Source organism: Mus caroli, unplaced genomic scaffold (genome assembly GCF_978045245.1).
Source record: "Mus caroli unplaced genomic scaffold, Mus_caroli_1 scaffold_17, whole genome shotgun sequence".
In the NCBI taxonomy this organism is placed as follows: domain Eukaryota; kingdom Metazoa; phylum Chordata; class Mammalia; order Rodentia; family Muridae; genus Mus; species Mus caroli.
Genome location: NW_028227272.1, coordinates 17422501 through 17449748, shown reverse-complemented (window position 1 = coordinate 17449748; position 27248 = coordinate 17422501). Strand labels below are relative to the sequence as shown.

The 27248-nt window shown below is 48.1% G+C and overlaps 4 protein-coding genes across 18 annotated transcripts in view; 2 read left to right on the top strand and 2 right to left on the bottom strand.

Moving 5' to 3' along the window:
* Positions 1–18518, bottom strand: part of Ece2 (endothelin converting enzyme 2) — a 37138-nt gene extending 18620 nt beyond the window's left edge. The window contains exons 1-3 of one of the 3 annotated variants that reach the window (XM_021184640.3): positions 18113–18364; positions 11517–11800; positions 10556–11035 (exon numbers count right to left, since the gene is read on the bottom strand). In XM_021184640.3, the coding sequence (XP_021040299.1) occupies positions 10748–11035; positions 11517–11800; positions 18113–18308 (768 nt within the window). In that variant the 5' untranslated portion in view covers positions 18309–18364 and the 3' untranslated portion in view covers positions 10556–10747. Of the gene's footprint in view, positions 1–7067; positions 7904–10555; positions 11036–11516; positions 11801–18112 lie in introns of those variants that run through there. The other 2 variants (XM_021184632.3, XM_085832511.1) reach the window with 2 other exon arrangements.
* On the top strand, positions 8027–10206 carry Camk2n2 (calcium/calmodulin dependent protein kinase II inhibitor 2). Its single transcript, XM_021184641.3, has 2 exons — positions 8027–8400; positions 9183–10206. The coding sequence occupies exons 1-2, from the start codon at positions 8232–8234 to the stop codon at positions 9251–9253; spliced, it is 240 nt and encodes a 79-aa protein (XP_021040300.1). The 5' UTR covers positions 8027–8231; the 3' UTR covers positions 9254–10206.
* Positions 18519–19162: 644 nt separating the features above from the next.
* Positions 19163–24467, top strand: Alg3 (ALG3 alpha-1,3- mannosyltransferase). 2 transcript variants are annotated; one of them, XM_085832353.1, is made up of 9 exons: positions 19163–19387; positions 20831–20930; positions 21028–21175; positions 21271–21431; positions 22000–22120; positions 22971–23176; positions 23334–23411; positions 23929–24072; positions 24222–24467. In XM_085832353.1, exons 1-9 carry the CDS (start codon positions 19192–19194, stop codon positions 24382–24384), a joined length of 1317 nt encoding a protein of 438 aa, XP_085688479.1. In that variant the 5' UTR covers positions 19163–19191; the 3' UTR covers positions 24385–24467. The 2 variants fall into 2 exon arrangements, with proteins under 2 accessions (XP_085688479.1, XP_085688480.1); XM_085832354.1 differs by having other exon boundaries at positions 19164–19350.
* Positions 24468–24565: 98 nt separating this feature from the next.
* Vwa5b2 (von Willebrand factor A domain containing 5B2) overlaps positions 24566–27248 on the bottom strand; it is a 15895-nt gene continuing 13212 nt past the window's right edge. For 8 of the 12 annotated variants that reach the window (XM_085832343.1, XM_085832345.1, XM_085832351.1 and 5 more), the window contains 4 exons: positions 25934–26071; positions 25773–25853; positions 25480–25697; positions 24566–25394 (listed from right to left, as the gene is read on the bottom strand). In XM_085832343.1, the coding sequence (XP_085688469.1) occupies positions 24846–25394; positions 25480–25697; positions 25773–25853; positions 25934–26071 (986 nt within the window). In that variant the 3' untranslated portion in view covers positions 24566–24845. The remainder of the gene's footprint in view (positions 25395–25479; positions 25698–25772; positions 25854–25933; positions 26072–27248) is intronic. The other 4 variants (XM_029470397.2, XM_029470402.2, XM_029470404.2 and 1 more) reach the window with 2 other exon arrangements.

Below are 27248 nucleotides of genomic sequence, written 5' to 3'. Positions count from 1 at the left end.
ACTCTAGTGACAAGATGGCGTCTTAGCATTCAGCTCTTGACTTCCCTTCCAAAACGACAAGAAAGAAAGCTCAGCACTTGGGAATCAGGTGAGGTGGCATGTGCCTGTATTTGGAAGATGGGAGCAGGAAGACCATCAGATCAAGGTCATCCTCGGCTACACACCGAGTTTGAGGCCAGCCTAGGATATATTAGACCCTGTCTAAGGAAGGAAAGGAAAGGGAGGGAAAAAGGGGGGAAGGGGGAGCCAGAATGAGTCAGATTGGGTGGAGTGGGTCTGTAATTCCAGTTACTCAGAATCAGAAAGATAGTTACTCAGAATCAGAAAGATAATAAATTTACAGTCTGCCTGGGGACCCTGAACAATTTGGCGAGATTATATTACAAAATGCAAAGGAGAACAATGTCTGGGATTCAGTATTAGAGCATTGGCATGAAGTCCTAAGTTCAGCCCCCAATTGTTGGAGTCATCTTTTTTTACTTTGTATGAAGGTGTGTTTCTGTTCTTTCTTTCTTTCTTTCTTTCTTTCTTTCTTTCTTTCTTTCTTTCTTTCTTTCTTTCTTTCTTTCTTTCTTTCAAGATTTATTTTATTTATATGAGTACACTGTAGCTGTCTTTAGACACACCAGAAGAGGGCATCAGATCCCCATTACAGATGGTTGTGAGTCACCTTGTGGTTGCTGGGACTTGAACTCAGGACCTCTGGAAGAGCAATCAGTGCTCTTAAACCCCGAGCCATTTCTCCAGCCCTGTTTCTGTATTTTCAATAGTTAATTCTGTACCTTCGAAGAGCTAAGTGCTAACAGGATTTTGATATTGTTATTTCTATTTCCCAACACCAAGTTTTCTGGTTTGTAAATATTTGTCCTTCCTCAAGGCAGTCCTGAATTGTATCTATCAGAGGTTGTCTTGCTACTGAATGGTTGTAATACAGATCTGATGGCCAGTTGCTGGGCAGGAAGTGATAGGGCAGAACTTCCTGGCAGAGAATGATGCGGGAGAAGAAAGCAGAAATGGAAGATTAGGAAGCAAACATGAAGGGGAGTAGCTGGACCTCAGTGGGGCAGAGAGGTGTTGAGCTAGCCTCTCAGTGGGTTGTAGGCTACAGAGTCAGGTTAAGTTAGACGAGCTAGCTGGGAGACTGATTGCTCAAGCAAAAGGCCTAAGCATTAAACTATAATAGATGTCTGTGTCATTTTATTCATACCATAGGCGGTCCAAGAAAGTCTGCTTATACTGAATGGCAAGAAAGGGAAGTGAGACAAAACCCACTAAGTATATACAGCACTTCAGTTTGTACACCACTGTTGTGGTTTTGAATGAGAACGGTCCCCACGTGTTCATATATTTGAATACCTGGCCCATTACAATTGGTGGAATTGTTGGGGAAAGGCCTAGGAGGGGTGGCCTTGCTGGAGGAGGTATATCACTAGAGCTAGGTTTTGAGGTTTCAAAACTTCACACCATTTCCAGTTCTCTCTCTCTCTCTCTCTCTCTCTCTCTCTCTCTCTCTCTCTCTCTCTCTCTCTCTCTCTCTCTCCCTCTCTCCCTCTCTCCTCTCTCTGCCTCCTGCTTATGGACCGTAATCTCTCAGTTACTGCTCGAGCACCACCATACCTGCCCATCTGCTGCCATGCTTCCTGCCATGATGGCCATGGACTCAGCCTCTGAGACTATAAGTAGCTCTCATTAAACACTTCCTTCTGTGAGTTGTGCTGGTCATGGTGTCTCTTCACAGCAATAGAAAAATAAGCAAGACAACTGTCCTAGATGTGTTACCTATATGGGCTCATTCATCCTGTGTCATCCTTGTGAGCTAGGATTGAAATCCAGGGCTTCTGACTCGTTTCTGGAAAGCAGATTTGAAATGTGAATCAAAAAGAAACCAGGCTCCTCCAACACTATTGCTACTCTTTCACCATATCTCTAAGAAAAGTAAGAAGAAACACATCTGTTTTGCAGCTAGGCTAACTTGGACTCAAACCTAGGCTCCATCTCTTATTAGCTGATACCTATATCAAGTTACTGGACAGAGTTAAATTTTCCATGCTTGTTACACAAAACAACCACCCCCATCTTAGAGAACTAAATACACCCAACTACCCATGAGAATCTAGTACATTTACAGCGTTTTCAGAGTCACAAAGACTTAACCTGAATATTTTCATGTCTCCCACATGATCAAAATCAATTTTTAAAAAAATTTTATTATTATTTATTTAGTTGTACATGTATGTGTGTATGACTGTATCATACATGTGCCCAAAGTTAGGGCCATCCCTTGGCTGTTGGAGTTACAAGCAGTTGTAAGCTGCCTGATGTGGGATCTGGGAGTTGAACTCAAGTGCTCTGTAAGAACAGTACACGTTCTTAACCACTGAACCATCTCTTCAGCTCTTAAAGTCAGTTTTTAGGTTGATTATGAAAAAAAAAAAAAACAAAAACAAAAACAAAATAAAAATAAAACCCAAAAAGGAACTGCTCCTGATTGCATTTTAAGTGCCATTTGTTAGAGACTTGGACAAACTTCTGTTCTCTGTCATCTTCCCTCTGTATTTACACTTTCAGTTTTCCCTATTCTATTTTTTCCTCCTTTCTCTGTACTTCCCTTCATATACGTCATTCATTGATTTTTTTTTTTTTTGTTTTTTGTTTGTGTTTTGTTTTGTTTTTTTGAGACAGGGTTTCTCTGTGTAGCCCTGGCTGTCCTGGAACTCACTCTGTAGACCAGGCTGGCCTCGAACTCAGAAATCCACCTGCCTCTCATTGATTTGTTTGTAACAGAGTGTTATGATGAAGTCTAGGCTGTCCTCAAACTTCCTATCCTTCTGTCTCAGTGTCCGGGGTATTTGGTTTAACAGATATATACAACCAAGCCTGGCTTTCCCTCTCCACCCTCCAGTTGTCCTTTCCTTTAATTGGTTTGGAATGAACGGAGAACGGGCAGACACTTCACTCCTAAATTACAAGGACAGTGTAGTCATGATGATATGAAATACTAATGGTCAATATTGACAAAGATGGGGAACATGGTTACCTCCATATACTATAGTTAACTTATAAATTCTTTTTTTTTTTTTTTTTTTTTTTTTTTTGGTTTTTGTTTTTTTGGTTTTTCAAGACAGGGTTTCTCTCCTGGAACTCACTCTGTAGCCCAGGCTGGCCTCAAACTCAGAAATCTGCCTGCCTCTGCCTCCCAAGTGCTGGGATTAAAGGCATGCGCCACCACTGCCCAGCGAGCTTATAAATTCTTATTCAGATGGTCTACCTCTAGAAAACTTTATTCAAAAGTTGTTGGCATCAAATAGCTTTTGTTTCACAACAAACAAAGCCACATTTAATTGGTTAAAGTAAGAACTAAACGTGGTAGTGGTAGCACACACCTTTAATCCCAGCACTTAGGAGACAGAGACAGGCAAATCTATGTGAGTTTGAGGCCAGCCTGTCTACAGAGTGACTTCTAAGATAGCCAGGGCTACACAGAGAAATTCTGTCTCAAAAATCCAAGTAGGTAAGTAGGTAGATAGATAGATAGATAGATAGATAGATAGATAGATAGACAGACAGAGTAAGAACTAGTATTTTTCATGTTCTGTGGTCTGATTGGATGGTTTTTCAAGTCTGGGACTGGTTAGATGGTCTCATTTGTTTTGTGGGTTTCTATTGGGATGACCAAACCCTTTGTTGTTATTCTTCTCCCAGTAGCCATGCTATATTATAATAGCAAACAAAGAAGAGAAATACCAAGCTACTGTTAGTCATCATTAAAACTCACATCAGCAACAAGTGGGGTCAGTCACGCCTCAGTACACAGCTGTCTTTCAGAACTTTGCTTCATCACATTTGCTAGTGTCCCTACAGGGCCAGCATGTCCTGTGGTCAACGTTGGATTCAGAGATGGACAAATAGACTCTACTTCTGTATTGGGAAAGCTGCAAAATATTGTTATTTTTTCTTACATTTGTTCGTCACAGTACTATTTATAATGCCTCCCACAACAGGGAGGAAATCATGTATAAGTATAGAAGGTTTGTTGAATAACTCAAGCATCCATACAATGGGATGCTGTGTAACACATGCAAATGATAAAAGAGGACTAAGCGGGGGCTGGAGAGATGGCTCAGTGGTTAGAAGCACTGAATGCTCTTCCAGAGGTCCTGAGTTCAATTCCCAGCAACCAACATGGTGGCTCACAACCATCTGTAATGGGGTCCAATGTCCTCTCTTGGTGTCTGAAGGCAGCTACAGCATACTCATATACATAAAAAAATATTAAAAAAAAATAATCGATGGGAATAATAATTGATATGTAAACTAGGAGAGGAACAGGTTTTAAAAGAAATCTCATTTTATAATACAAAATAAATACACGCAAGCACAGGTTCAAAAAAGGTCAGAAAGATGTAAACAGAACGCTTAGTATGAATGTATTTAATGATGATGCTACTTTCTTTTTTATATACTTATTTATTCATCATATATGTTTGCACAACCCATAGCACAAGTATAGAAGTCACAGGACAGTTTGTGGAGGTCTCTCCTGCCATCATGGAGATGAAAATCAGGTTTTCAGGCTGGACAGCACATATCTTTACTAACTGAGCCATCAAAGAAGCCTGATGCTACTTTCAAGCTCTTTGGGTTTGTAAAATAACAGCTACCATTTCTATATACTTGTTAACTGATCTTTACAATAGTCTAATAAGATATATTCTACTAATATAATTTCCCTGCATGGCAGATGAGAAACCTAAGATACTGGGAAACTTAAGTGTTCATACTTATACAAAACAAAACAAAAAAGAATCTAACCAACTGAGTGTAGAAGCACAGCCATGCAACCCCAGTCACTGGAGGCTGAGTCAGGAGGGCTTACCAAGCTATAGGACAAGCTTCACTTGTATCACTTGTATAAGCCATTCAACAGTTCATTAATCACTACACTAGTGTATCAGAGTCCACTGCTGTGTCTGCGGCTCCAGTGTGATCCTTGGTAAATGGATTCTATCATCAGTGGTGGTTTGATCTTGCTGTTCCCTCCTGGGGAACCATCCCAGAGTCTTATGCATATTTTGCAAGCTGCTTTATCATTGAGCTTCAGCACTGGTCCTTGGTTGTTTTTTGTTTATTTGTTTGTTTTTGTTTTTTTGAGAAAGGATTTCAATGTAGCCCACGATACTTCCAATCCTTCTTCAGCCTTCTGGGTGCTGGGATTACAGGAGTGTGCCACTATGCCCCAAGTGAGAGGCTGTCAATAAAAACATTTAAAGTGCTATTACAATACTCCAAACTTGGGCTGGTGAGAGGGCTCAGTGGGTAAGAGCACCCGACTGCTGGAGTTCAAATCCCAGCACCACATGGTGGCTCACAACCATCTGTAACGAGATCTGACTGCCTTTTCTGGAGTGTCTGAAGACAGCTACAGTGTAATTACATATAATAAATAAATAAATAAATAAATAAATAAATAAATCTTAAAAAAAAACCCAATACTCCAAACTTTATCTCAGCAGAGATGCAGAACATCACACTTTTGCGTAGAAGATAAGAATATAAGGAAAATTTCTCACACATAAGTGGAACTTATGCACATTTAGTATTACAATATCTTTAAAGTTTTGCACTTGGGTCTTTTTTGCTTAACTATGCTCCACCATGTAGAAGGAGGCACAAATCAGATTGCTTAGGAGGCTCAAGGCTAGCCTGGTTTATTTACCACAAGTTTCAGACCAGCTTAAGCTACATAATGAGACCCTGTCTCAAACAAAACAAAAAAGAATCTAACCAACTGAGTGTGGAAGCACAACCATGCACCCCAGAACACTGGGGGCTAAGGCAGGAAGGTTTACCTGAGCTATATGACAAGTTTCAAGCTAGTTGGGTCTATACAGTAAGACCCTGTCTTTAAAAAATAATAAAATAAAAATGAATTCCAGATTAAATTATTGACTTTATCTCTCTCCTTCTAGAGAGAGATTTGGTTCAGTTCCCACACAGTATCATTCTTGGCAAGGACCCAGGGTTCTTTCTTCATCGATTTAGGTGAACGGTTGCTCAGTTCTGAAACAATGCAGCTTAGCTCAGGGCTGTTTCACCCACAAAACTGGCCTTAATGAGTAGCTTCTGTTTTCTCTGTTTAAACTAGAATCGCAGCGCAGAGAGATCACATGGGAAGATGAAGGGTATACTGCTAAGATTTTGGTGGCTTTATTTTTCTAAAGTTATATAAGTAGCAATGATTTTTGTTTGTTTTTGGACAAGGTCTCATTATGTAGCCCTGAACTTACTGTGTAGATGCAGCTGGCCTCAGACTCACAGAGATCAGCCTGACTGATCACAGAGATGAATGGCCAACTCCACAAGGACCAACACAAATGATTTAAAAAGACACGATTATTGGGCCTTCAATTCAAGGTCATTCAGAAAATGGCAGATTCTAGATTGAAAGCTGTGCAACTTCCAGGGGAAGGAGGTGTTTTGGACAATCTGATCACCCAGAGTTACTCTGTCCTTCCTTTCAGATGTCAGGGTCGGTCTTTCTCACCCCAGGGCTCAGTTGGGGACCATTCCTCCCAGCCATAAAGATGGCGTACTGGAGTGTTAGAAGGAACCCCTGTTAGGCTACACCCCAGAGGTAATCCCAATCACACCTCCTCCCTATCCCATAGGCCCTGTTCAGAGTCCTGACAGCAGAGACCTTTGCATTAAACACCCGAAGGGAGAAAACCCAGCAATCTCACTAGCGTGATTTGGCGGGACTAAAGGGAAGGTGTCTTGCTTGGAGCATGGGCAAAAGCAATAGCGTCATTATTGTCTTTACCAGCCTGTCACTGAGAGTGAATGTGAGACACACCCTCCCTCCCTCCCAAGGCCAGTGATTGCGCCAGAGCCCTCTCGCGCCAGAGAGCGGGTGACGCTGCAGCTGACTGCTAGCAGGGCAGGGGCGGGGTTGGGGGGGGCGCAAGAGGTGAAAGGAAGTGTGCGTGTTCTTTTCAGGGGAGGGAGAGAACTCTACCCCAGGCCCCAGCAACAAGGGCGGGGGACACCCAGTCCCTGCCGATGCTTACTAGCGCGCGCCTCATGCTCAGGCACTCTGGGCTTCCCTGCGTCATCCGCATCCAGGGCGCCCGCCGCGACGCTGCCATTCATTTCTCCCACACTGCCAGCTAGAGCAAGCCTCCCAGGCTGAGGGAACCGCGTGGAGCGACTGGCGCTTTGAGTCTGGATTTTGGCGCCAACAGCGGTCCTAGGGTTTGTGGGGAGTCTATTCTGGCGCGCGCTGCGGTTGCAGTGTTTAAGATCCTTCCCCTGAAAGGCCGCACCGCAGTCTCGGGGGACAGATCCAGTGGTACTCATACAGGGACCAGGTATGCAGACAGACACAGAAATTCAAAACTAGCACACAGAGACCAAGATCAGATACACAGAGGTAGACTGACAGATGCTCAGACAGTCGAATACAAATTGGCCAACTGATGGAGACCTACGCGCAACCAGGATACAGGAACGCGCCAAGCACAGTGGCACCACCCCCAGGCCCGAGCTCTTCCCGCGCTCCAGTCGGATGGTTCCTTCCCCTCTCTCCACGCGTAGTTGGCCCTTTCCCGGTCGCGTTTCAGAGCCCAGGGCTGTGTTCACAACCAGCCTGGCCGCCGCCTTCTGGGGCCCCGTCGCGCCCCCAGCTTTTGGCGCTCAGTTCTCAGTTGCTCTCCCCTAACCGCGGCGTCCGTCACTCCCCTTCTCCCCTAAGCACTCGGCTAGCCGCTCCCGCCTAGCTGTCGCCTGCACCGGCCGCTGCGGTTCCCCCGGGCCCACGTGGCGGCCATTCCCGGCCACCTCGCGGGAACCTCCCACGGCCGCGCGTTCCACTCCAGGGATCACCGGGCTCCCTCGGACCGCTGGGCCCCGCCTCTTTCCGCTGGCCGGTTCCCGCCCCGCCTCCACCGCGCCCCGCCCGCCGTTCTCTGCCGCAGTCGGGCGCTCATCGTCATTCCGCTCTCGCCGCCGCCGCCGCCCCCGCCCCGCCCCCGCCCGGTCCCCGCCGCTGCCGCCGCCGCCTGCCCAGCGGCCCGGGAGGCGGAGGCGCGGGGGAGGAGGCCCCGCTCGGCTCCGCAGTCCCGGATGCTGTATGACTTCATCCTTCCGCCGGCTCCCCTGCTGAGCTAGGGCCGGTCCGGCAGCTAGCCTCTGCCCGTGCCCCGCCGCAGTCCCTAGCCCGCCCGGAGCCCGCCATGTCCGAGATCCTACCCTACGGTGAGGACAAGATGGGCCGCTTCGGCGCAGACCCCGAAGGTTCCGACCTCTCTTTCAGCTGCCGCCTGCAGGACACCAACTCCTTCTTCGCTGGCAACCAGGCCAAGCGGCCCCCCAAGCTGGGCCAGATCGGCCGAGCCAAGAGAGGTACGCGACCCGGGCCCGGAGTCGCCGCCTGACCCAGAAACCCTTCGCCTGGCGTCCCCAGGCTGCCGTTCCCCGTCAAGTGGCAGCTGCTCTTGCCGCAGACCAGCGCAGCCAGCTGCGCACCCGCCCGGGGTGGGGAGGGTCCCTGCTGTGGAGTTGTCCCATTCTTTCCCTCTCCCGGGAATACTGTGTCCCGGATTCGAAGCTCTCCACTTCTGGAAAAAGAGCCCTGGCTCCTGGTTAAGGGGGAGGGGCCGCTTAGGGTATTTGGGGCTGCTTGGCACTGGGAACACAAGGTGGTGGGCCAATTCCTTGGGCTGAGATGAGTAGGTGGATGTTACTGGAGGGCACCGAGGCCAGGGGTTCGGTCGTCTTGATTGTTTGTATTGGGAGGGGACTCAGGAAGGCACTATCAAAACAGGGATTCAGGTAGAGGAAAGGGTTACACCAGGTGACAGTTTCATCTGAGCTCAGTTCGAGGAGGGGGTTGTGTCGAAGGCAGAGGTTTCTGGTCGGCTTAGATGGAGGAAGGCTCAGGTGACGGGAGGGTTCGCATTGGGAGTCTTCGGAAGAGGGGTGTTCCCACATAGGGAGGTTTGGGTCCCAGGCTTGGTAGCAGGTAGGGTCCGCGGGAGAGTTCGGGTAGGGAGGGCATAGGGTTTTGAGTGGTGTCGCGGAAACACAGGCAGTAGAGTAGATCTGCGCGGGGCTTGAGGACACCGGCCCCACTGTCGCCGCCGCCCCCCGAGACCGCGCGGCTGATGCGCTTTCTCCCTGCGCAGTGGTGATCGAGGATGACCGGATAGACGACGTGCTGAAGGGGATGGGGGAGAAGCCTCCGTCCGGAGTGTAGACGCGCCGGCTCTGGCGGCGGGCTCCGGGCCCAGCCCCGCAGCGGCCAGGAGCACGGGCCGGCGATGCGGCTGCCGGCGCACCCCCGCCCGGGGCCGAGGTGCCTGCGGGCGGGGGCTGCAGGGCCACGCCGCCACGGGGTCAGTGTTGCTACCGCCGCTGCCAGGCGCTCTGGAGCTGTCCGCTTCAGCACCACGGCGGCGGCGGTAGTGGTGGTGCGGACCAGCCCGGAGCCCGCCGACGCACTCATGCACTTTAGAACCTCGGGCCGCAGCTCCACCCCGCACACCGGAACCGACACAGAGACCCACGGCCCCCAGCCCGCCCCCTCCCGCACGGCTCCCCTGCCCCGCCCCTCCTCCGATCAATCTGGTCTGCAGCCCGGGCAGCTGCGGCGTCGGACTGCGCGGCCAGGGAGGTTTGGCTGCATATTTGCATGAGCTTCCTACCCACCTCAGCCTAGCCCTCCGGGCAGTTCCTCAACTGTACCCCTGTCTGGCGTGACCCCAGCCTCTTTCTAAGGGACTTCCTCAGCACATTTGTATTTTTATATCCGATTCTTTGTTTACTGGCTCCGCTCATGGTTTGTGCCCTTCCCCCACAGCCTCCGCCATGCTCTTCTGCGCCTGGCAGATAGAACAGGTGTTGAGACTGGGATGGGACAAGCCCCCAACATGGTAACTAACCACATGGCCAGTCTGCCCAATTCTGACCCCAGGAGGCTCACTGGGAGACTCCTCCCTCCCAAGGTATCATCTTTTAAGGGCCCAGATCTGATTTTACCTTGGACCCCTTCATGCTACCCCTGGGAACCCAAATGGGGACTGCTCAGTACCTTTGGATGACACCTGTGGACCGGAAGATGTTCTCAACCCAGGGTTGTCCTTTGTAAAAATCTTTCTCCATCCTCAATGTAACAGGAGTGTGTGAATAAACACAGACCTCCGTGTGTGAGTGTGTGTGTGTCTGCTGCTTCAGTCTGCTGGGGTACAGTTGTTGACAATCTCGGGTGTAAGTTCCTGGTGGGGAAGGTGAGCATTGTCTGGACGCCCTGGTGTGGGAACATCACAAATACATGGTCTCCTTAAGTACCTGTATAGCCTAACTGGGACAGGTCACCATGTTGGGGTTGGAGCTGAAATCAGAAGCATAAAGCAGTCTAAATTCAAAGTCTTTAACCTCTAAGGATAAATGCAGGTTGGATGAGCAGAGGAGCATGTGTTGAGCTTTGCCCCTAAAGATAAAGTCACATGGAGGAGGCGGGGAAACTCTGTAGAAATAAAAATCCTAGAAGCCAGAAACCTGGGATTTGGGATTTAGTTGGACTCACACTGTATTGGTTCACATGGGCTTGATCCCACCGGCACTATTTTATGCACAAGACCTCTGGATTTGAGTACCCAGCAACCAATCCCCAGCCTCAAACTGGGAATTCCAACTCCCTAGGAGCCTAATGCACAAAGGCAGGGAGGGCTTGGAGATCACACTTCCAGGCTCACAGCTGAATGGCACTGAGGAAGTCCTCGTTGTCTGAGTCTTGGAGGAAGCAGGGTGAGGCAGGAGGGCTGGGGGATGAGAGGATCTGGGCCCCCAGGGCCAGCTGGGACACACTGAGCGCTCTGCCCTTATGCATGATGTAAAAGTGGAAATGAAAACCACTGCTATAGGTTGTATGCCTCAGTGACCAGTCATAACGGGATTGAGCATAGTGTCTGATCCTAAAGTGGGGACCTGCAGAAGTCATTGAGATGAATCGGCCTCCGGGAACTAGCAACCGGCTTACCTGCAAGGCAGACAGAGAAACCATCAGTGCAGAATCATCTCCAGGTCCTCAAAGGTCAGTACAACCCATAGTGATCTAATCAAGCCTCAGATACTACTCTATATCCAATAGTTCTTTCTGGCTTTCTGTGACAGACTAAGCCACCCTCTGCCTTTGGTTGTTCTGTATAAGGTTGGGTTCTAGACAGGGAAGACATTCATCCAGGAGACATTGCTTTCCTGTCAGCTACTCACCTTCTCAATCTGTCTCACTGTCTGGGACCTGGCTCCCACTTCTTCCCTATGTCAAGCTAGTATCTAACCATTGATTGGCCTTTGTGAGCCTTGGTCACTCCAGTCTCCTCTGTTCTTTAGAAATCCATACTTTTAAGAGAACCTGCTCCAAACCTCATTTTTCTGATTGCTGAATTTGTCCAATGTCCTGAGAGTTCAACCCCTTCTCCCTGCAGGCATCTTGGTCTGCTGTCTTGCTGCTTCCTCACCTCACTCAGCACCTGGTCCACAGTGTGGATACCTTCAGAAGATACATTCCAGGGATCTGGCTCCCCAGCCAGCATGGCATCCAGAGTGCCCTTCTCGAGGACAACATCAAAAGACCCACTAGGGAAGTCCAGTGCTCGAACATCCATGGTCTCCCAGCGTAGACTGGGTACATGGGCATAGCGAACTTGCATGGCTGCCACCACTACTGGAGAGTAATCCACACTGGTCACATTAGGGAAGCCTCCAAGGAATAGCTCATAGCTCAAGGCACTGTTCCCGCAACCTGCCATGGGTAGGATGGGTAGCAAAAGAGCTAGGTTAGTTTTGGTTCTCACCTTCCAGTTATTTATCCACTATTTGGCCTGTTTTCTCTCCATTCATCCCCTACACCTGACCCTGTACCAAGTTCTTTTCTTTTCTCTTTTCTTTTCTTTTCTTTCAAGACAGGGTTTTTATGTATAGACCTGGCTGTCCTGGAACTCACACTGTAGATCAGGCTGGCCTCGAACTCAGAAATCTGTCTGCCTCGGCCCCCCAAGTGCTGGGATTAAAGGCAGTCACCACCACTGCCCGGTTAGCTGCACCAAGTTCTTGATTTTTTGTTTTGTTTTGGAGACAGGGTTTCTCTGTGTAGTCCTGACTGTCCTGGAACTCACTCTGTAGACCAGGCTGGCCTTGAACTCAGAAATCTGCCTGCCTCTGCCTCCAAAGTGCTGGAACTAAAGGCGTGCGCCACCATCTCACCAAGTTTTTAAAGCAACCCAGCATAGAAGAGTGTTGAGTTTTGGAATAACACAAACTTGGACACAAGTGTCTCTTTCTTTCTCAGCTATGTGGACTAGGGTAAGTTGTTTCAGTACCAAGAACTTGGGTTTCCTGTTTAAGAGAATGATAAGAACAGTCAGTAGCTAGCCTACACAGATGTAATGTACTAAATTTAAGAGCTACAAACATCTGTGGAGTTGCTGAAGGAGCTTGGAATTCAGGAATTCAAAGATTTGGATTTGACTTTCCCAGTTACAAAGAAAAGCATCTGATTCCTAGGGCTTCAGTTTCCTCAGACTCAGAATGTATAAATATTGGCATCATTAGGAGCATAACACTATTACATTTAAGGTACCTCTAACAAGTAAGAGGATCTTGGAACCCTGGAAGATGTCCTGTTATGGATTATAATCTTACACTGATGTCCAAGGCAGAATTAATAAACTAAGAGAAGAGTAGATGGAGACATGCAGTGGAGCTGATCCATTGTACTAAATGTATGTATTGGATACTCCACTTTGGTCTCTGCTGAGAAATAATGCATGCTCTGCAGAAGTAGCTAAATGAACAGAGTACTTTCCTAGCATGCACGAAGCCCTGGGTTGTCTCCTCAAGGCCACATAAATCGAATGCAGTAGTGTGTAGTACTACATGCCTGTAGTCCCAGGGAGAGGATCAGGGGTCCCTCTTAGCTAAGCAAATGCAAAGTCAGCCTAGGCTATAAGAGACTCTGGGTGGTTTTGCTTTTTTTTTGTTTTTTGTTTTTTTGAGACAGGTTTTCTCTGTGTAGTCCTGGCTGTTCTGGAACTCACTCTATAGAACAGGCTGGTCTTGAATTCCGAGATCTGCCCACCCCTTTGCCTCCTGGATGCTGTGATTAAAGACTTGTGCCACCACTGCCCAGCTTTGGTTTTGTTTTTAAGTGCCTGCTGGGAAGATTAAATGTAGACTTACAACTATCATATAGCAAAGAGAGGGACAAACTAGCATCACACAGGCAACGGACCCTACCTGAGGTGAGTCTGCCAAGAATTTCCAAGACACTGACTCAGAAGAGCTGAGAAATAATCCGTGCCTTGGGAGTTGGGGGTGGGGTGCAGGGAAATCTGGAGTAAATTATCTACAATGCAATCTCTAAGCTAGGCATAGTCTCATAACTTTAATCCCAGCATTTAGGAGGCAGAGGCAGGTGGACTCTAAGTTGGAGGTCAGCCTGGGCTAAAGTATGACCCTGTTTCAAAAATAACAACAAAAGAATGCAGTCTCTAAGAGGGCAGGTTCAAGGAGAGGGAGGACAGCCCAATTTACATTGCTCTGAAAGAAAGTGCTCTTTTGCAGGTCTTCCAGTAGCCCATCTTGGGCTAAGAATGGGGCTAGATAGCAGCTCTTGCCAGGTTCCATAAAGGGATCTCACCTTCTTGGTATCCAGGCGGCTTCCAATTCTTATTTATCAATATCATAGAATCATGAGATTAGGAATTCAAAGCCAGCCTCATTTACATAGTAAGTTCCAGGCCAGCCCCATGTATCGTAACACCATGCTTCAAAAATCATAAACAGGCTGGGCTGGGTTGCAGGCACCTTTAATCTCAGCACTGAGGAGGCAGAGGCAGGTAGGTCTCTAAGTTCCAGGCCAGCCTGGGCTACATAGTGAAATCACATTCAAAAAGAAAAAAAAGAAAGACATTAAAGAGAAAAAATTAAAGTGTTTTCTTTTTAGATAGGCTGCCTATGTAGTTGAGAATGGCATTGAAATTCTGATCTTTCTTCTCCTGGGTTTCAGGACCAGATGAATGAATGAATGCATAAAATATTTATTTATTTATTTAATGTATATGAGTACACTGTAGTTGTGAGCCATCATGTAGTTGCTGGGAATTTGAATTCAGGACCTCTGCTTGCTTTGGTTGGCCCCGCTTGCTCTGGCCTAAAGATTTATTTATTATTATATGTAAGTTCACTGTAGCTGTCTTCAGATGCACCAGAAGAGGGCATCAGAGGACATTACAGATGGTTGTGAGCCACCATGTGGTTGCTGGGATTTGAACTCAGGACCTTCAGAAGAGCCAGTCAGTGCTCTTAACTGCTAAGCCATCTCCCCAGCCCTACTTTGATATGTTAAGTAGGCACCTGGGCCATTGGTCCCAGGCTTGAAACTTGACACTTCTACTTCTGGATCACTGGGATTCAGATTTATGTGAAATACGGACTATTTGCAATTTACATGATACTAGGAATTGAACGCTCAGCTTCCTACAAGCTAGACAAGAACTTAATGAACTGAGTTACCTCCTTAGCCCTCCCCCCAAATTGTTACAGTTAATAGTCACTGAGCACTCAGTATTATGCTAAGTAATTCATAAGAATTCTCAGTTTATTTTCAATTTACAGAAATAGTATTTTATTGTCCTCAGTTTTTAGGTGGAGAAATTGAGGAAAATAGTTAAGGAGCTTTCCAAGGACACAACAGAGATGGAGCCAGAATTTGGACTGACATCTGTCTCACACCAAGCCAGAGCTTCTAACCATGATGCTCAACTGCCTCTCAGTTTCCAAGAGGCCCACTCAAGCCTGGTGGTGACACTCCAGCTTGGGCTACATTAGCATGACCAGTGGGCTGTAATTCACTATGAAGCTATTGCGGAGTTCTAACTGCTTCTCCTTGTGCGCTGCATGGCAAGACAGCAGAACTAGAAACCCTGATATTGGAGACCATCTGCAGTTCATATGCCCATGACAGCAGATACTGCCAATGTTCTGACCGGACCCTGTAGCCCTTTTGTAAGCTTTAGTCTGTCCCCAGGTTTTGGTATGTATTTGCTTCTAAAGGTCGTCATCTGTGACCCTTCGGGCCAAAATTATTCTCGAGATTTTGCCTGAGACCACAGTTTTATCTTTTTTGCCTTTCCCTATTCTTTTGTTTTGTTTTGTTTTGTTTGTTCGAGACAGGATTTCTCTGTATAGCCCTGGCTGTCCTGGAACTCACTCTGTAGACCAGGCTGTCCTCGAACTCAGAAATCATCCTGTTTCTGCCTCCCAAGTGCTGGGATTAAAGGCGTGCGCCACCACGCCCAACTGTCTTTCCCAATTCTTACCCGTCAGTTTTTCCTGGAAGCCACTACTGGATGAATGACTTGGACAGGAATCTCCTTCTTGGGATCCTTTCTGGGGAACTCAACCCAAGACAGTGACTTACAGTAGAATCTTTATTTCCTTTTGATAAATAAAGCTTTGGGTAGGTATAGTGGCTCACGTCTGTAATCTCAGCACCCAGAAGGCAAAGGCAGGCTTTGTGAGTCTTATGCCAGACTAGTCTACCTGTGAGTTTTAGGCCAGCCAGGACTACAGGAGACTCTGTCTTAAACATAAGTTTTATGCTGGGCAGTGGTGGCGCATGTCTTTAATCCCAGCACTCGGTAGGCAGAGGCAGGTGGATTTCTGAGTTGGAGGCCAGCCTGGTCTACAAAGTGAGTTCCAGGACAGCCAGGGCTATAAAGAGAAACCCTGTCTCGAAAAAAAAAAAAAGTTTTATTAGAGAACATCAGTTCTTTTTTATGCGCTGTCTGTGGCTGTGTGTCTATTTTTTTAATTAATTAATTTATTATATATGAGCACACTGTTGCTGTCTTGAGACACACCAGAAGAGGGCATCGGATCCCATTACAGATGGTTATGAGCCACTATGTGGTTGCTGGGAATTAGACTCGGGACCTCCGGAAGAGTAGTTGGTGATCTTAACTGCTGAGCCATCTCTCCAGCCCCCAGCTGTGTGTCTATTACCATAGCAGAACTGAGTGTCTGAGAGAGATTACAAAGCCTAAAATATCCATTCTCTGGCCTTGTTCAGAAAAGGTTTATAGACCCCTAACCTACAGTAGCTCTGAATACTCGTTACCCAGCTTTAGAAATCGAGTAAACACGTCAGAAGGGGCCAGCATATTGCCTGGCACCTGCCAGGTGCTCTACTCAGATCTAACTTCCAAATTCTGAGTTCTTAGATCTCGAAGTTCTAAGTTTTCTGAAAACCTAAACTTTTACAATTAGGCTTTTCATCTCCTATCCCTCCTCAGACTTATCCCTCCTATCCAGAAAAAGAACATCTCCTGGTCAGCAAGATTCTAAGATTTTAAGGAAGACAGATGTCTTGCCCACCAGCAGTACGACAATCAGCTGTGGAGACTGCTGAAAACAGAGCCCTGCGTGCAGGCCTGCTGGTGCCCACCTGCAATCCCAGCCCTTAGGAGGTAGGGGTGGAAAGTATCCTAATCAGTAAATGTCAGGCTAGACTGCTACATAACAAGACCCTATTTCAACAAAAGAAAAACCGTCCCTAGCTTCTATATTAGACTTCCCTGGAATTAGAATCTCAGAGTGGAGCCTAACTTGCCAGTTAATTTTGAAAGGCACTAAAGCTAGATAAACATAGTTCTGTGGTAACTCTATAAATAAACGCAATAGTATACAACCACAGAATTCAAGAAACTGTTTACTTCTAGTGGGGAGAAGTTACAGGAAAACCATAAGAAAATTCCGAAGACACATGAAGCTTTTAGCCAGGTATTGGTCTAGATGGTTCACATATTCATCTAATCACCAGAAGATCTCATCTGTAGGTTTTCATTTTCTTAGTTATTTACTTATGTTGTTTTGCTGAAACAGGGTCTTTCTATGTAGCCTCCTTGCTGTCCTGGAACTTGCTGCATAGCCCAGGCTGGCCTCTTGCTCCCAAGGCTGGGATTAAAGGTGTGAGTCACCACACCCAGCTAGGTTTTTATTTTCTTAAGGCTTGGAAATAGGGGCAAAGAAATTTAAAGATTTTGTACACGATTACAATTCCAGCTAAACCAAGTTTCTACCATTAACTACTTGCTCCCAGAGTCCAAATTCTTAGCCACTAGGTTATCCTTTCTAGTCCTGGTCACGTTCTACTTCCCAAATTGAGTAGTGCAGACACATTGTAATTATATATATATATATATATATATATATATATATATATATATATAGTATGTATAAGAGATACCCTTTTTATCCCTATCAAGTATTCCACTTAAATGTATACAGGCTTTAGAAGCAGAGGTAGGTGGATCTCTGTGAGTTTCAAGCCAGCCAGGATTTCATAGTGAGACCCTGTCTAAAAACAAAACAAAAACAAAAACAAAATGTATACAGGCTTCTCGAACAAAACGTTTTCAAACTATATTTGGAAGGCAATTCAACTCATTCACACTTTTCCTGAGTATCCAGCAGCTGACATCCTAGCATCTCTCTTGTTGACACCTACCTCAGCTGCAATTCTCCATCAGACTCAGAGAGTATTATTCTACCCTATGAGTGTTTAGGACCAAACTTTTCTCCTGGAGTTCAGAGAAGTGGTAACTCCCTTTACCTGACAACAACTCCGGGTGCCCGCTGGTGCGAAAAGAAAACTAGGTGTTATGCTCGAGGTGCACACGATTTACTCCAGAAAAATTTGCAGTCCCATTTCTAGAAACGGAAACTGAAGCACACAATGGATTCATGACTTGTCCTAGGTTACACAGCCAGTTAATGCTGGGACTTGAAGTAGGTCCACAGAGATATGCTTTCCAGTGTCCCAGGCTGCCTCCAGTGTGTGGGGCAGGGTAATGCCCCTCGCTGGGACACCAAAGGACTGTCTTTTTCCAAAGTGCTGACGATCTCTTATTTCTGTCTGCCCTGGCTAAATACAGACAGATTCTGAAGGTACTGGGTGTTGGCTCCGAACTGGGGCGTCCTCGTACAGGAGAAAGCAGAAGAGAAGAAAGCGGATGTGGTCTGGCCAGCGACCGGTGGCTGGGACACTACCCACCTAGCACGAGGATACGGTCCTCAGGACACAGCTCCGGCTCTAGGAGGGCACGGAAGGAAGCGAAGTCTCCGAACCACTCGTAGGGTCCAGAGTCGGCCGCGTCTTTGTAGCGCTGGTCCCAGTACTGGACTTGGCGGTACTGGAAGTTCTTCTCCGGTAACTCCGGAGGGGACACCGGAGTCCGGGGAGAGGCCATGCTCCGGGCTGCGCTGCAGCCAGGGCGGGGCTTAGGAGCCCAATCACGGAGGTAAGAAATGGAAGGCGGAGCCTGTGTCTCCGCCCTCCCCTGCAGCTGCTCCACACAAACACGTGGAACTTCCGTCACCTTCTAAGCTCTTTTTTGAAAATCGTCCGGCTGGAAAGCTGAATTACTTGGTGTCATATTAACGAACTGCCCGTCTAAACTCGACCACATCTCCTCGTGGCAAACCGGATCTGGTCACTAGACGTGACCAGGCTCATTATTGCGTCCTCTCGTGATCGGTTTTCAATAACCCTTTCCAATAAGAGGCGTGATTAATTAAAGATTCCCTTCTTCCCAAGATTTTTGGAGCACCTTCGGGTGCTTGGGAAGGCGGGAGGAATACTGAAAGGAGCGTTCCCCTCTAGCGTGAACACAACTACTCTGGACATAGGCAGAGTGGAAAGCTGGGCTTGGAGAAGAGAACAGAACTGTTGTTTTGTTTTCTGGGCAAACACTGATATACTCGTGTTTATGCGCTCTGAAAGGGACATACACCGAGAAGTAAATGTATATTTATATTACAACATCGTGTAGTCTTTCAAAGGAGATGCGTTCTAAGGACTAGCTATCTTATCCTTATTCTGGTGCACATATTCACATTAGAAATATATCTCACCACTGTGTATAATAAGCACTAAATATGTAGCCAATGAATCATTTTGGCCTAGAAACTCCAACTCCCTGAGTCTAACAGACTGACTTTTAGTAAATAAGGCTTCTGGTTACTCGGATCAGCATTTAGTTTGAGAAGACGCCCAGAGTGGGAGACCGGAACCTAGTGTCTGAGAGTTGGTTTTCCCGGGTGGTGGAAGCAGAAGAGTGGTGCACTGTCAAGATGGCTGCTGGGCTGCGGAAACGCGGCCAGCCGGCTTCTGTCGGCCAGCCCGCAGGAATCTGGAAACAATGGCTACAGCGTGCCTGGCAAGAACGCTACCTACTGCTGCGGGAACCACGCTACACATTGCTGGTGGCCTCCTGCCTCTGCATAGCAGAGGTGGGCATCACCTTCTGGGTCATTCACAGGGTGGCATGTGAGTTCACTGAAGGGGAGAGAACCGGAGGGAGGGAGGGAGGGATACCCAAACTAGATTACAGAGCTTTCATTCACCGTTCAAACCCATATCCTTTACCTGACCCAAGCCCATTTTCCAGAACAGCGATCATAATCTCTCTCCCATATGGGAGGGAGGTTACCTAGAGATTACCTCCTGCATTTAACATTCAGCCTGCTAAGAAAGCATAAGCAGCCGCGAAGTTCTAGCCGGAATTAATGTGTTGTTGCTGCTGCTGTTTCTGCTGCTTGTCTGTAGCCTTAGACGGTCACTTCCCACCGCAGATCTGATTTTTCATGCTTTTAATTCTTAGGTCTTGAAAGTCCTTTTAAAGAGTGCATTTTGTGACCATTTAAATCCATTAGGTACTGGTGTCTCCCAGGATCAGTCTTTTTTTTAAAAAACAAAACAAAACAGAGTCTCACTCACTAAGTAGCCCTGATTGGCTTTGCTATGTAGACCACAGTGGCCTCAAGCTCACAGAAATCTGCCTGCTTCTGGATCCTGAGTGTTGTTGAGATTAAAGGTGGACATCATCACAACTGGCTTATAAAGACCCTGTTCTTAAAATGAGAGTGAGGGACATTCCAGAAAGAGAATCACCATTAACCTCTAACCTCCACACTCATACTCACATGCATGCACGCTCACTTATGTGGGCATCCACACATGTGCATATAAACACACACAAGACAGAAAGAGAACAAGACTGTTACAAGAACTAAGAAGCCTGGCGGTGGTGGCGCACGCCTTTAATCCCAGCACTTGGGAGGCAGAAGCAGGTGGATCTCTGTGAGTTTAAGGCCAGCCTAGTCTACAGAGTTCCAGGACAGCCAGATAGCCAGAGCTACACAGAGAAACCCTATCTTGTAAACATATACACACAAACTGAAAAGGAGAGAAGTACTACTTGAAGAATACAGGAAAGAGTAAATTTGGAGTAGGAAGAAAGATCATAAATTCAGTTCTACACATTTGAGTTTAAGACACCTGCATTCATGGGCTTAAGGAGATAGCTTAGCTCGTAGTATTTACCATGCAAATGTGAGACCCATAGTTCACATTCCTAGCATTAGGCATAAATGCCAGGCAGGCATGGTGGCCCATCTGTGATCACGGCACTGGAGAGGCAGGACAAGGGATCCTTGAAGCAAACTGACTAGCTATACTCTGTTATATAAATGACAGAGGAAGACACCAGTGTCAACTCCTGACCTTCATATGCATGCACACACATAACACACAGACGAAATATCTGGGTTCACCCAGAGAATGCCGTAGGTGTGGTTACATCAGGGACGATGATGGGAGAAACCTGGGAATGAGGTAGAATCTCTGGGCTTTGGTGGTCTGAAGGCATGGGGTTTAGAAGTAGGCAAGTTCTGGACTCAGAAGGAACGAGACCATGTTATCTTCTTCCAGACACAGAGATTGACTGGAAGGCCTACATGGCCCAGGTGGAGGGTTTCGTCAATGGCACATATGACTACACACAGCTGCAGGGTGACACCGGACCTCTTGTGTGAGTGAGGATAGGAAGTCTGAAGGCAGTGTGAAGGGCTGGGTGGGTACCAGGCTGATTGTCCTGCCCTAGGCTCATGCTTCCTTTCATCTCCCAGCTACCCAGCTGGGTTTTTGTACATCTTTACGGGGCTATTCTATGCTACTGACCGGGGCACTGATATCCCTATGGCCCAGAACATCTTTGCTGTACTCTACCTTGTCACCTTGGTGCTTGTTTTCTTGATATACCACCAGACCTCCAAGGTGAGTTGATGCTACAGGACCAACTGGCCCTGGCCTGAAGTGGGTGGTGGGGGTGGCTCAGGTTTGGGGAGCTGACGTTGGTGCCCACCCTTTAGGTACCTCCCTTCGTCTTTTTCTTCATGTGTTGTGCCTCTTACCGTGTCCATTCCATCTTTGTACTGCGACTCTTCAATGACCCAGTAGCTATGGCCTTGCTCTTCCTGAGCATCAACCTTTTCCTGGCACAGTGCTGGAGCTGGGGCTGCTGCTGTTTCAGGTCAGAGCCTTTTCCTTCTGCCCCCCTCAGTCACATTTCCATATCTTCCCAATGTTCTGCAGGAGAGGACATCAAGAGTGGTTAGATAGCCAGGCAGTGGTGGTGCACGCCTTTAATCCCAGCACTTGGGAGGCAGAGGCAGGCGGATTTCTGAGTTCCAGGACAGCCAGGGCTACACAGAGAAACCCTGACTGGGGGGGGGGGGGGGGAGTGGTTAGTTACTGTAGGTCGCTCTGGCCACCCTGAACAAGTCAAGGATCTGTAGAAAGTTCCTCTCCTCATGCTTTCTTCCTATGTTGTTCCCAGATGGCATCCATTGTTGGAGTTGGCCCTTAAGTATGTCAATCAGTGCATGTCCATTTAGTCTGGATAGAGGGACAGGTATTATTCCCTTCTTCCCAGCCTCCTCTCAGGCCATCTGTGCTCCTCTAACAGTTCTGGATAGAGACCACATCCTAGCACTTAATAACCTGAGGAGAAGATCTGTGGGGGAGTTGGGGGTGTCGTTCCAAGGGGCACCCAGTCCTGGAGCTGACCCTGGACTTTTCCTGTCCTTTGTCCATTTCAGCCTGGCTGTCTCGGTGAAGATGAACGTGCTGCTCTTCGCCCCGGGATTGCTATTTCTTCTTCTTACTCAGTTTGGCTTCCGTGGTGCCCTCCCCAAGCTGGCCATCTGTGCTGCTCTTCAGGTAACTGTCTATCCTGCCCTTACTGATGAGAAAGGGCCGCCCCTTACCGAAGAGACAGATCTCCTTAAATCTCTTAGGGCTTTCTCAAAAGCCAACAGACAAGAGTTTGGAGTTGTTGCTTTCACTGGGCAGCCACTTTAGATCCCATGGCTACTGAACTTGCCAGGCCTCTCAGAGCCTTCCTAAAGCTGCTTGCTTAAGACCTGATCAACTAGCTAGGCATGGTGGTACACATCTTTAACCCTAGCACTTGGGAGGTCTCTGATTTGAGGGGCACCCTGGTCTACAAATGCCAGGCCAGCCAGGACTACATAGTGAGACTCTCTCTCTAAATACCTCCTTCCCCCTTCAAACACACACACACACCACACATACATACACACACACACACACACACACACACACATCAAGTGAAATTTTTTTCAAGATTTTTTTTAAGGTTTATTTATTTATCCATTCATTTATTTATGTGTATGAGAGCTCAATTTGCATGTGTGCCTGCATGACAGAAAAAGATCAGATCCCATTACAGATAACCATGAGCTACCATGTGGTTGCTGGGAGTTAAACTCAGCACCTCCAGAAGAGCAACAAATGCTCTTAACAACTGAGCTGTCTGTCTCTCCAGCCCACGATTTGGTGAACTCTTGAGAAAGGCAGTGTGATCAACCCCCTCCTGTGCCTCTGTGGTGTCAGGCTCTAGCAGGGGGTGAGAGTGGGGAGGCTTTCCTGCTACTCCTTGTGGAAATAAAGGAGCTTTTGAGGCTTCTGTCTCACTATGCTCTCCTAAGTGACTACCCTGAAGGCTGTGGCAAGCCTAAGCAGCTCTGCTGGCTTCACCCATTCCCAGGTGGTGCTGGGATTGCCCTTCCTGCTGGAGAACCCCATTGGCTACCTATCCCGCTCCTTTGACCTTGGTCGTCAGTTTCTTTTCCAATGGACAGTAAACTGGCGCTTCCTGCCTGAAACCATCTTCCTGCATCGTGCCTTCCATCTAGCCCTGTTGGCTGCCCACCTTAGCCTCCTCTTGCTGTTTGCCCTCTATAGGTGGCACAGGTAAGAAACAGGGTTAATATCATGGGAAGGTTCATGGGATGGAGTGGAGAGCTCAGCTCTTAGGAGCTACTTGGGGGAAGTGTTAAGTTCATGGTGGTTAATCTAGAATTTGGCATACACCGGGGCCTTGATAAATGTCCGAATGACTTCTCTTCAGAACAGGGGAAAGTATTCTGGCACTGCTGAAGGACCCTTCCAAAAGGAAAGTCCCACCCCAGCCCCTCACACCTAACCATATCCTTTAAATCATGGAAAGACCAGTTTTGATCTCTCCAAGTGCAGATAGAGTCTTAGTCCATTGGCCGGAGATAGCAAGCTACCACAGGAAGAGGCCCGAGCCCAGTCATAGATCTTGTCCTCTGCAGCAAACACTGCACTGAGCACCTTACACATCTCAGCACAGCTTAACCATAAGTCCAGCATTGTAAAACGGTGCACTCTTGGTATCGTCCTAAGAGTCCACATTCCCTCCCGTGTAAAGTGCACCTGAGCTAAGGGAAGTACGCATATTAATTTTACAGAAGGAAAATTAAGGTTAGAATGCAAGGGATTCAGACTCCTCAGGCCTTACAGTCTCATGCATTCCTCTCTCCCTACTAAACCGAGGAACAGATCCAGAGAGGCTAGAAAGCTTGTCGGAGGCGTGCATGTAAGGCAGAATAGGGTGCTCTTACCCCAGAGCTTTAAACCCTTACCCCACCCCACCCCTACTCCCCTCCATTTCTACCCAAAGCCTTAACCATCACATCACAGATTGTTTCCATCCTCTTCACCTCCAACTTCATTGGCATCTGCTTTAGCCGCTCGCTCCACTACCAGTTTTATGTCTGGTATTTCCACACACTGCCCTACCTCCTGTGGGCCATGCCTGCGCGCTGGCTCACACACCTGCTCAGGTAATAGCTGGGACAACCTGGAAGGGTTGGAGAAGGGCTCGGGGTCTCCTCAAAGCTGAAACCACAGAAGGGGATGGGGTGGATGGGTGGATGGGCGTGGGGCATGGGTGCCGACCTTGAAATGGCTGGGACCCGTTTCTCATCTCCAGGTTGCTGGTGCTGGGACTCATTGAGCTTTCCTGGAATACATACCCGTCCACATCCTTCAGCTCTGCTGCCCTACACCTGTGCCATGCTGTCATCCTGCTGCAGCTCTGGCTGTCCCCCCAGTTCTTTCCTAAGAGCATCCAGCCGAGCAGGAAAACTCACTGAAACCCACCCCTTCCTTCTAGGACTTGCTCAGCATCATGGGTGGAACGGACTCTGTGTTCTTAGAATAAACCTTGCCAAGTCCACCTTTGTGCAGCATACATAAAGTTAGTGGTTGCTCGTGCCTACACCAAGCTATGAAGTGCATCTTCCCAACATGGAAATGAACAACTCATCAGGCAGTCTTAAGAGGCACTTTATTGCATAGGATTTGGGACCGTAGCTCTCTCCTCTTCCATTATCCTATAGAGAGCTCAGAGCACATAGGAGGGGGTATGGAGTGGGAGGAGAGAGAAGAGAGCACAGGCAGGCACTTTCTGTGGTGACAAGAATGTTCGGAGGGGGGTGTGTGTGTGAAGCAATGGAGGACAGCAGACACCAACTTATTCTTTCCCAGCACCAAGAGACTGGCCCTGGGTGGCAGTGACTGTGTTGGGGGTCGCTAGCCAGAGCTGCAAGCAGCCTTACACATTCGAAGGGCTGTAACACAGCAAGTGTAGCTGCAGATTCTGGTCCCAGTGTCGCAGTAACAGAAAGAGCCCCCGGGCAGCAGCTTTAAGAGCAGTCAGATCAAGTCCATCTGGCAGGTGTTGGGCCCTCAGCCAGCAATCAGCTTTAGAAGCTGTCAGTTCCCACTCGCCAAAGGCAGCTGCACAGCGGTGTTCCAGCCACGCCAGGGCCACAGCTGTGGCCCAAGTGCGCCCACGAAGATCAGAGCTGTCCTGCCTTTCCATTCCTTCTGAGGCCTCGGTATCTGAGCCCCTCCCACTGTCTACCTGGCCTGGACCCTCAGAACCTGAGCTGGGGGACTGGCTGCAGGAGGCTGTGGCACTGTCACCTTGGCCAATACCAGGGCTCAGAAATGCCCAAGGAGATGATGCTGAAGTGGGGCTGAGGCTGGCACGGTGTGCGGCAAAGGGCGAGGCTCGACACAGGCGTTCTTGAGGAATGCACACAGCAGCACAGAAGGGTTCATCCAGGCGGAAGGAGCCTGGTGCCTCTTGCAGTCGTACCTGAGGAGAGAAGAGGTGGGGGGAGGGGGAGCTGAGACAGAGCTCTGGCTCTAATGATGCTACCCTCCACCTCCCCAGTCCTCACCAGAGGCAGGTAGTCATGATTGCCGTTCTCATGAGTCTGGCCCTTATTGGAGCTGCAGAGTCTTCGATGACGACCCAGGCTGAGCCTGGAAGAGGCTGGAGGCTGGTGGGGCAAGCCATGATGATCTCCAGTAGGAGATATGGGCTCCCCCAATGCTGACTTGGAGTTGTCATTTAGGTCCAGGTCCCAGGCACCTGCAGAACAGCCTCCCTGATGTCCTACAGTAGGGTCACCCAGTACCAGCAAGTGGTCCAAAGCCCACCTGTGCCCAATCCACTGCATTTGAGCCCTACCTTTAGAGTGGACTGCTGTGGACAGAGGAGCGGCAGCTAGCTGGTCTTGAGAGGCAGGCATGCCTGAGAGCTCAGCCGGATCTGAAAGAGTAGAGTCAGTCCCACTGGCTTGCCAGTGAGGTGAGTGTCACACCTTAGAGGTCATCAGAGAAGGACCATACCTGAACTCCACACCTGCAGGGCTCCAGGCAATACCTCCCTAGTGGTAGCATCTACAGCAACAGGGCAGGTAAAACAGGATGGGGCAGAGCTGACCTTGCTTGTCTGAATGGCTCTGAGCCAGGACCTTCTGACTCTGCCTGTAAATCAAAGCAGTATGGAGCTCAATTCTCACTATCTATAGAAAGCTGCATAAAGAAATGCTGGAAAATGTGGGTCCCTTAATAAGCAGAGTGAAGGGTGTCTTGGTCTCTGTTCCCTGCCATTGTATTACCAGGTTAGTCCTTCTGGGACCAGATATCAGGGTGGAGTGGTACCCCAGGAGGGCTTCCCCTTCTCCTCAGACAAGTCCTCAGAGAAGGGGAGGGGGTAGTGGGGGAGGGGTGGGACTGGGAAGATAGGGTAGGCTGTAAGCACTGGGATGTACATTAAACAAACAAAATGCTGTAAAACCAAACATGGTGGCTTTAATCCCAGCACTTCAGAGGCCAAAGCAGGCCAGTATCTGTGAGTTCCAAGCCAGCCAGGACTACATGATGATAACCTGTCTAAAAAAAAAAAATACTAGAATGATCCCCACAGCTTCCCCTGTCCCCTATAAACATGGTAGATAGCCATGTTTGGTCCTGAACCAAATCTTCCCAACTTTGACGAGAAATAGACTGACCTCTCAGCCTACAGTAGAACCAGAAGCCCCCTAGAAACCCAGAAATGTGGTGACCTGGAACGATCCTCCTGCTCTGCTACCACAGTGTTGAGATTATGGGTATGCACCACCACCACACCCATGCCTAGCTTGCTGTCTGTCTGCTTTCTTTCTTTCTCTTTCTTTCTTTCTTTCTTTCTTTCTTTCTTTCTTTCTTTCTTTCTTTCTTTCTTTTTTTGGATGACTTAAATGTAGGAAGTGGGTTGGGCACAGGCAAACTTTAGAGTATCCAAGGGTAGTGTGTGGCCGCTCCACAGGACTTTATTTTGACAGTGTCACACCATAGTTACATATAACCTAGATTGGCTCAGAACTCTCAATCTTCTTGCCTTAGTCTACCAACTGCTAGAATTTTATGCACGTGCCACCACAGCCGCACCATATGCACCGCCCCCCACTCAGTTCAGCACTATCTAGAACTTCCTGCAGGTAGGAAGATGTTTTGTCTGCATCATCCAACATGGTAGTCATTAACCACATGGGACTGCTTTTCTTTTCTTTTTCTTTCTTTCTTTCTCCCCTCCACTCCTTTTGGTTTTTCGAGACAGGGTTTCTCTGTGTAGCCCTGGCTGTCCTGGAACTCACTCTGTAGACCAGGCTGGCCTTGAACT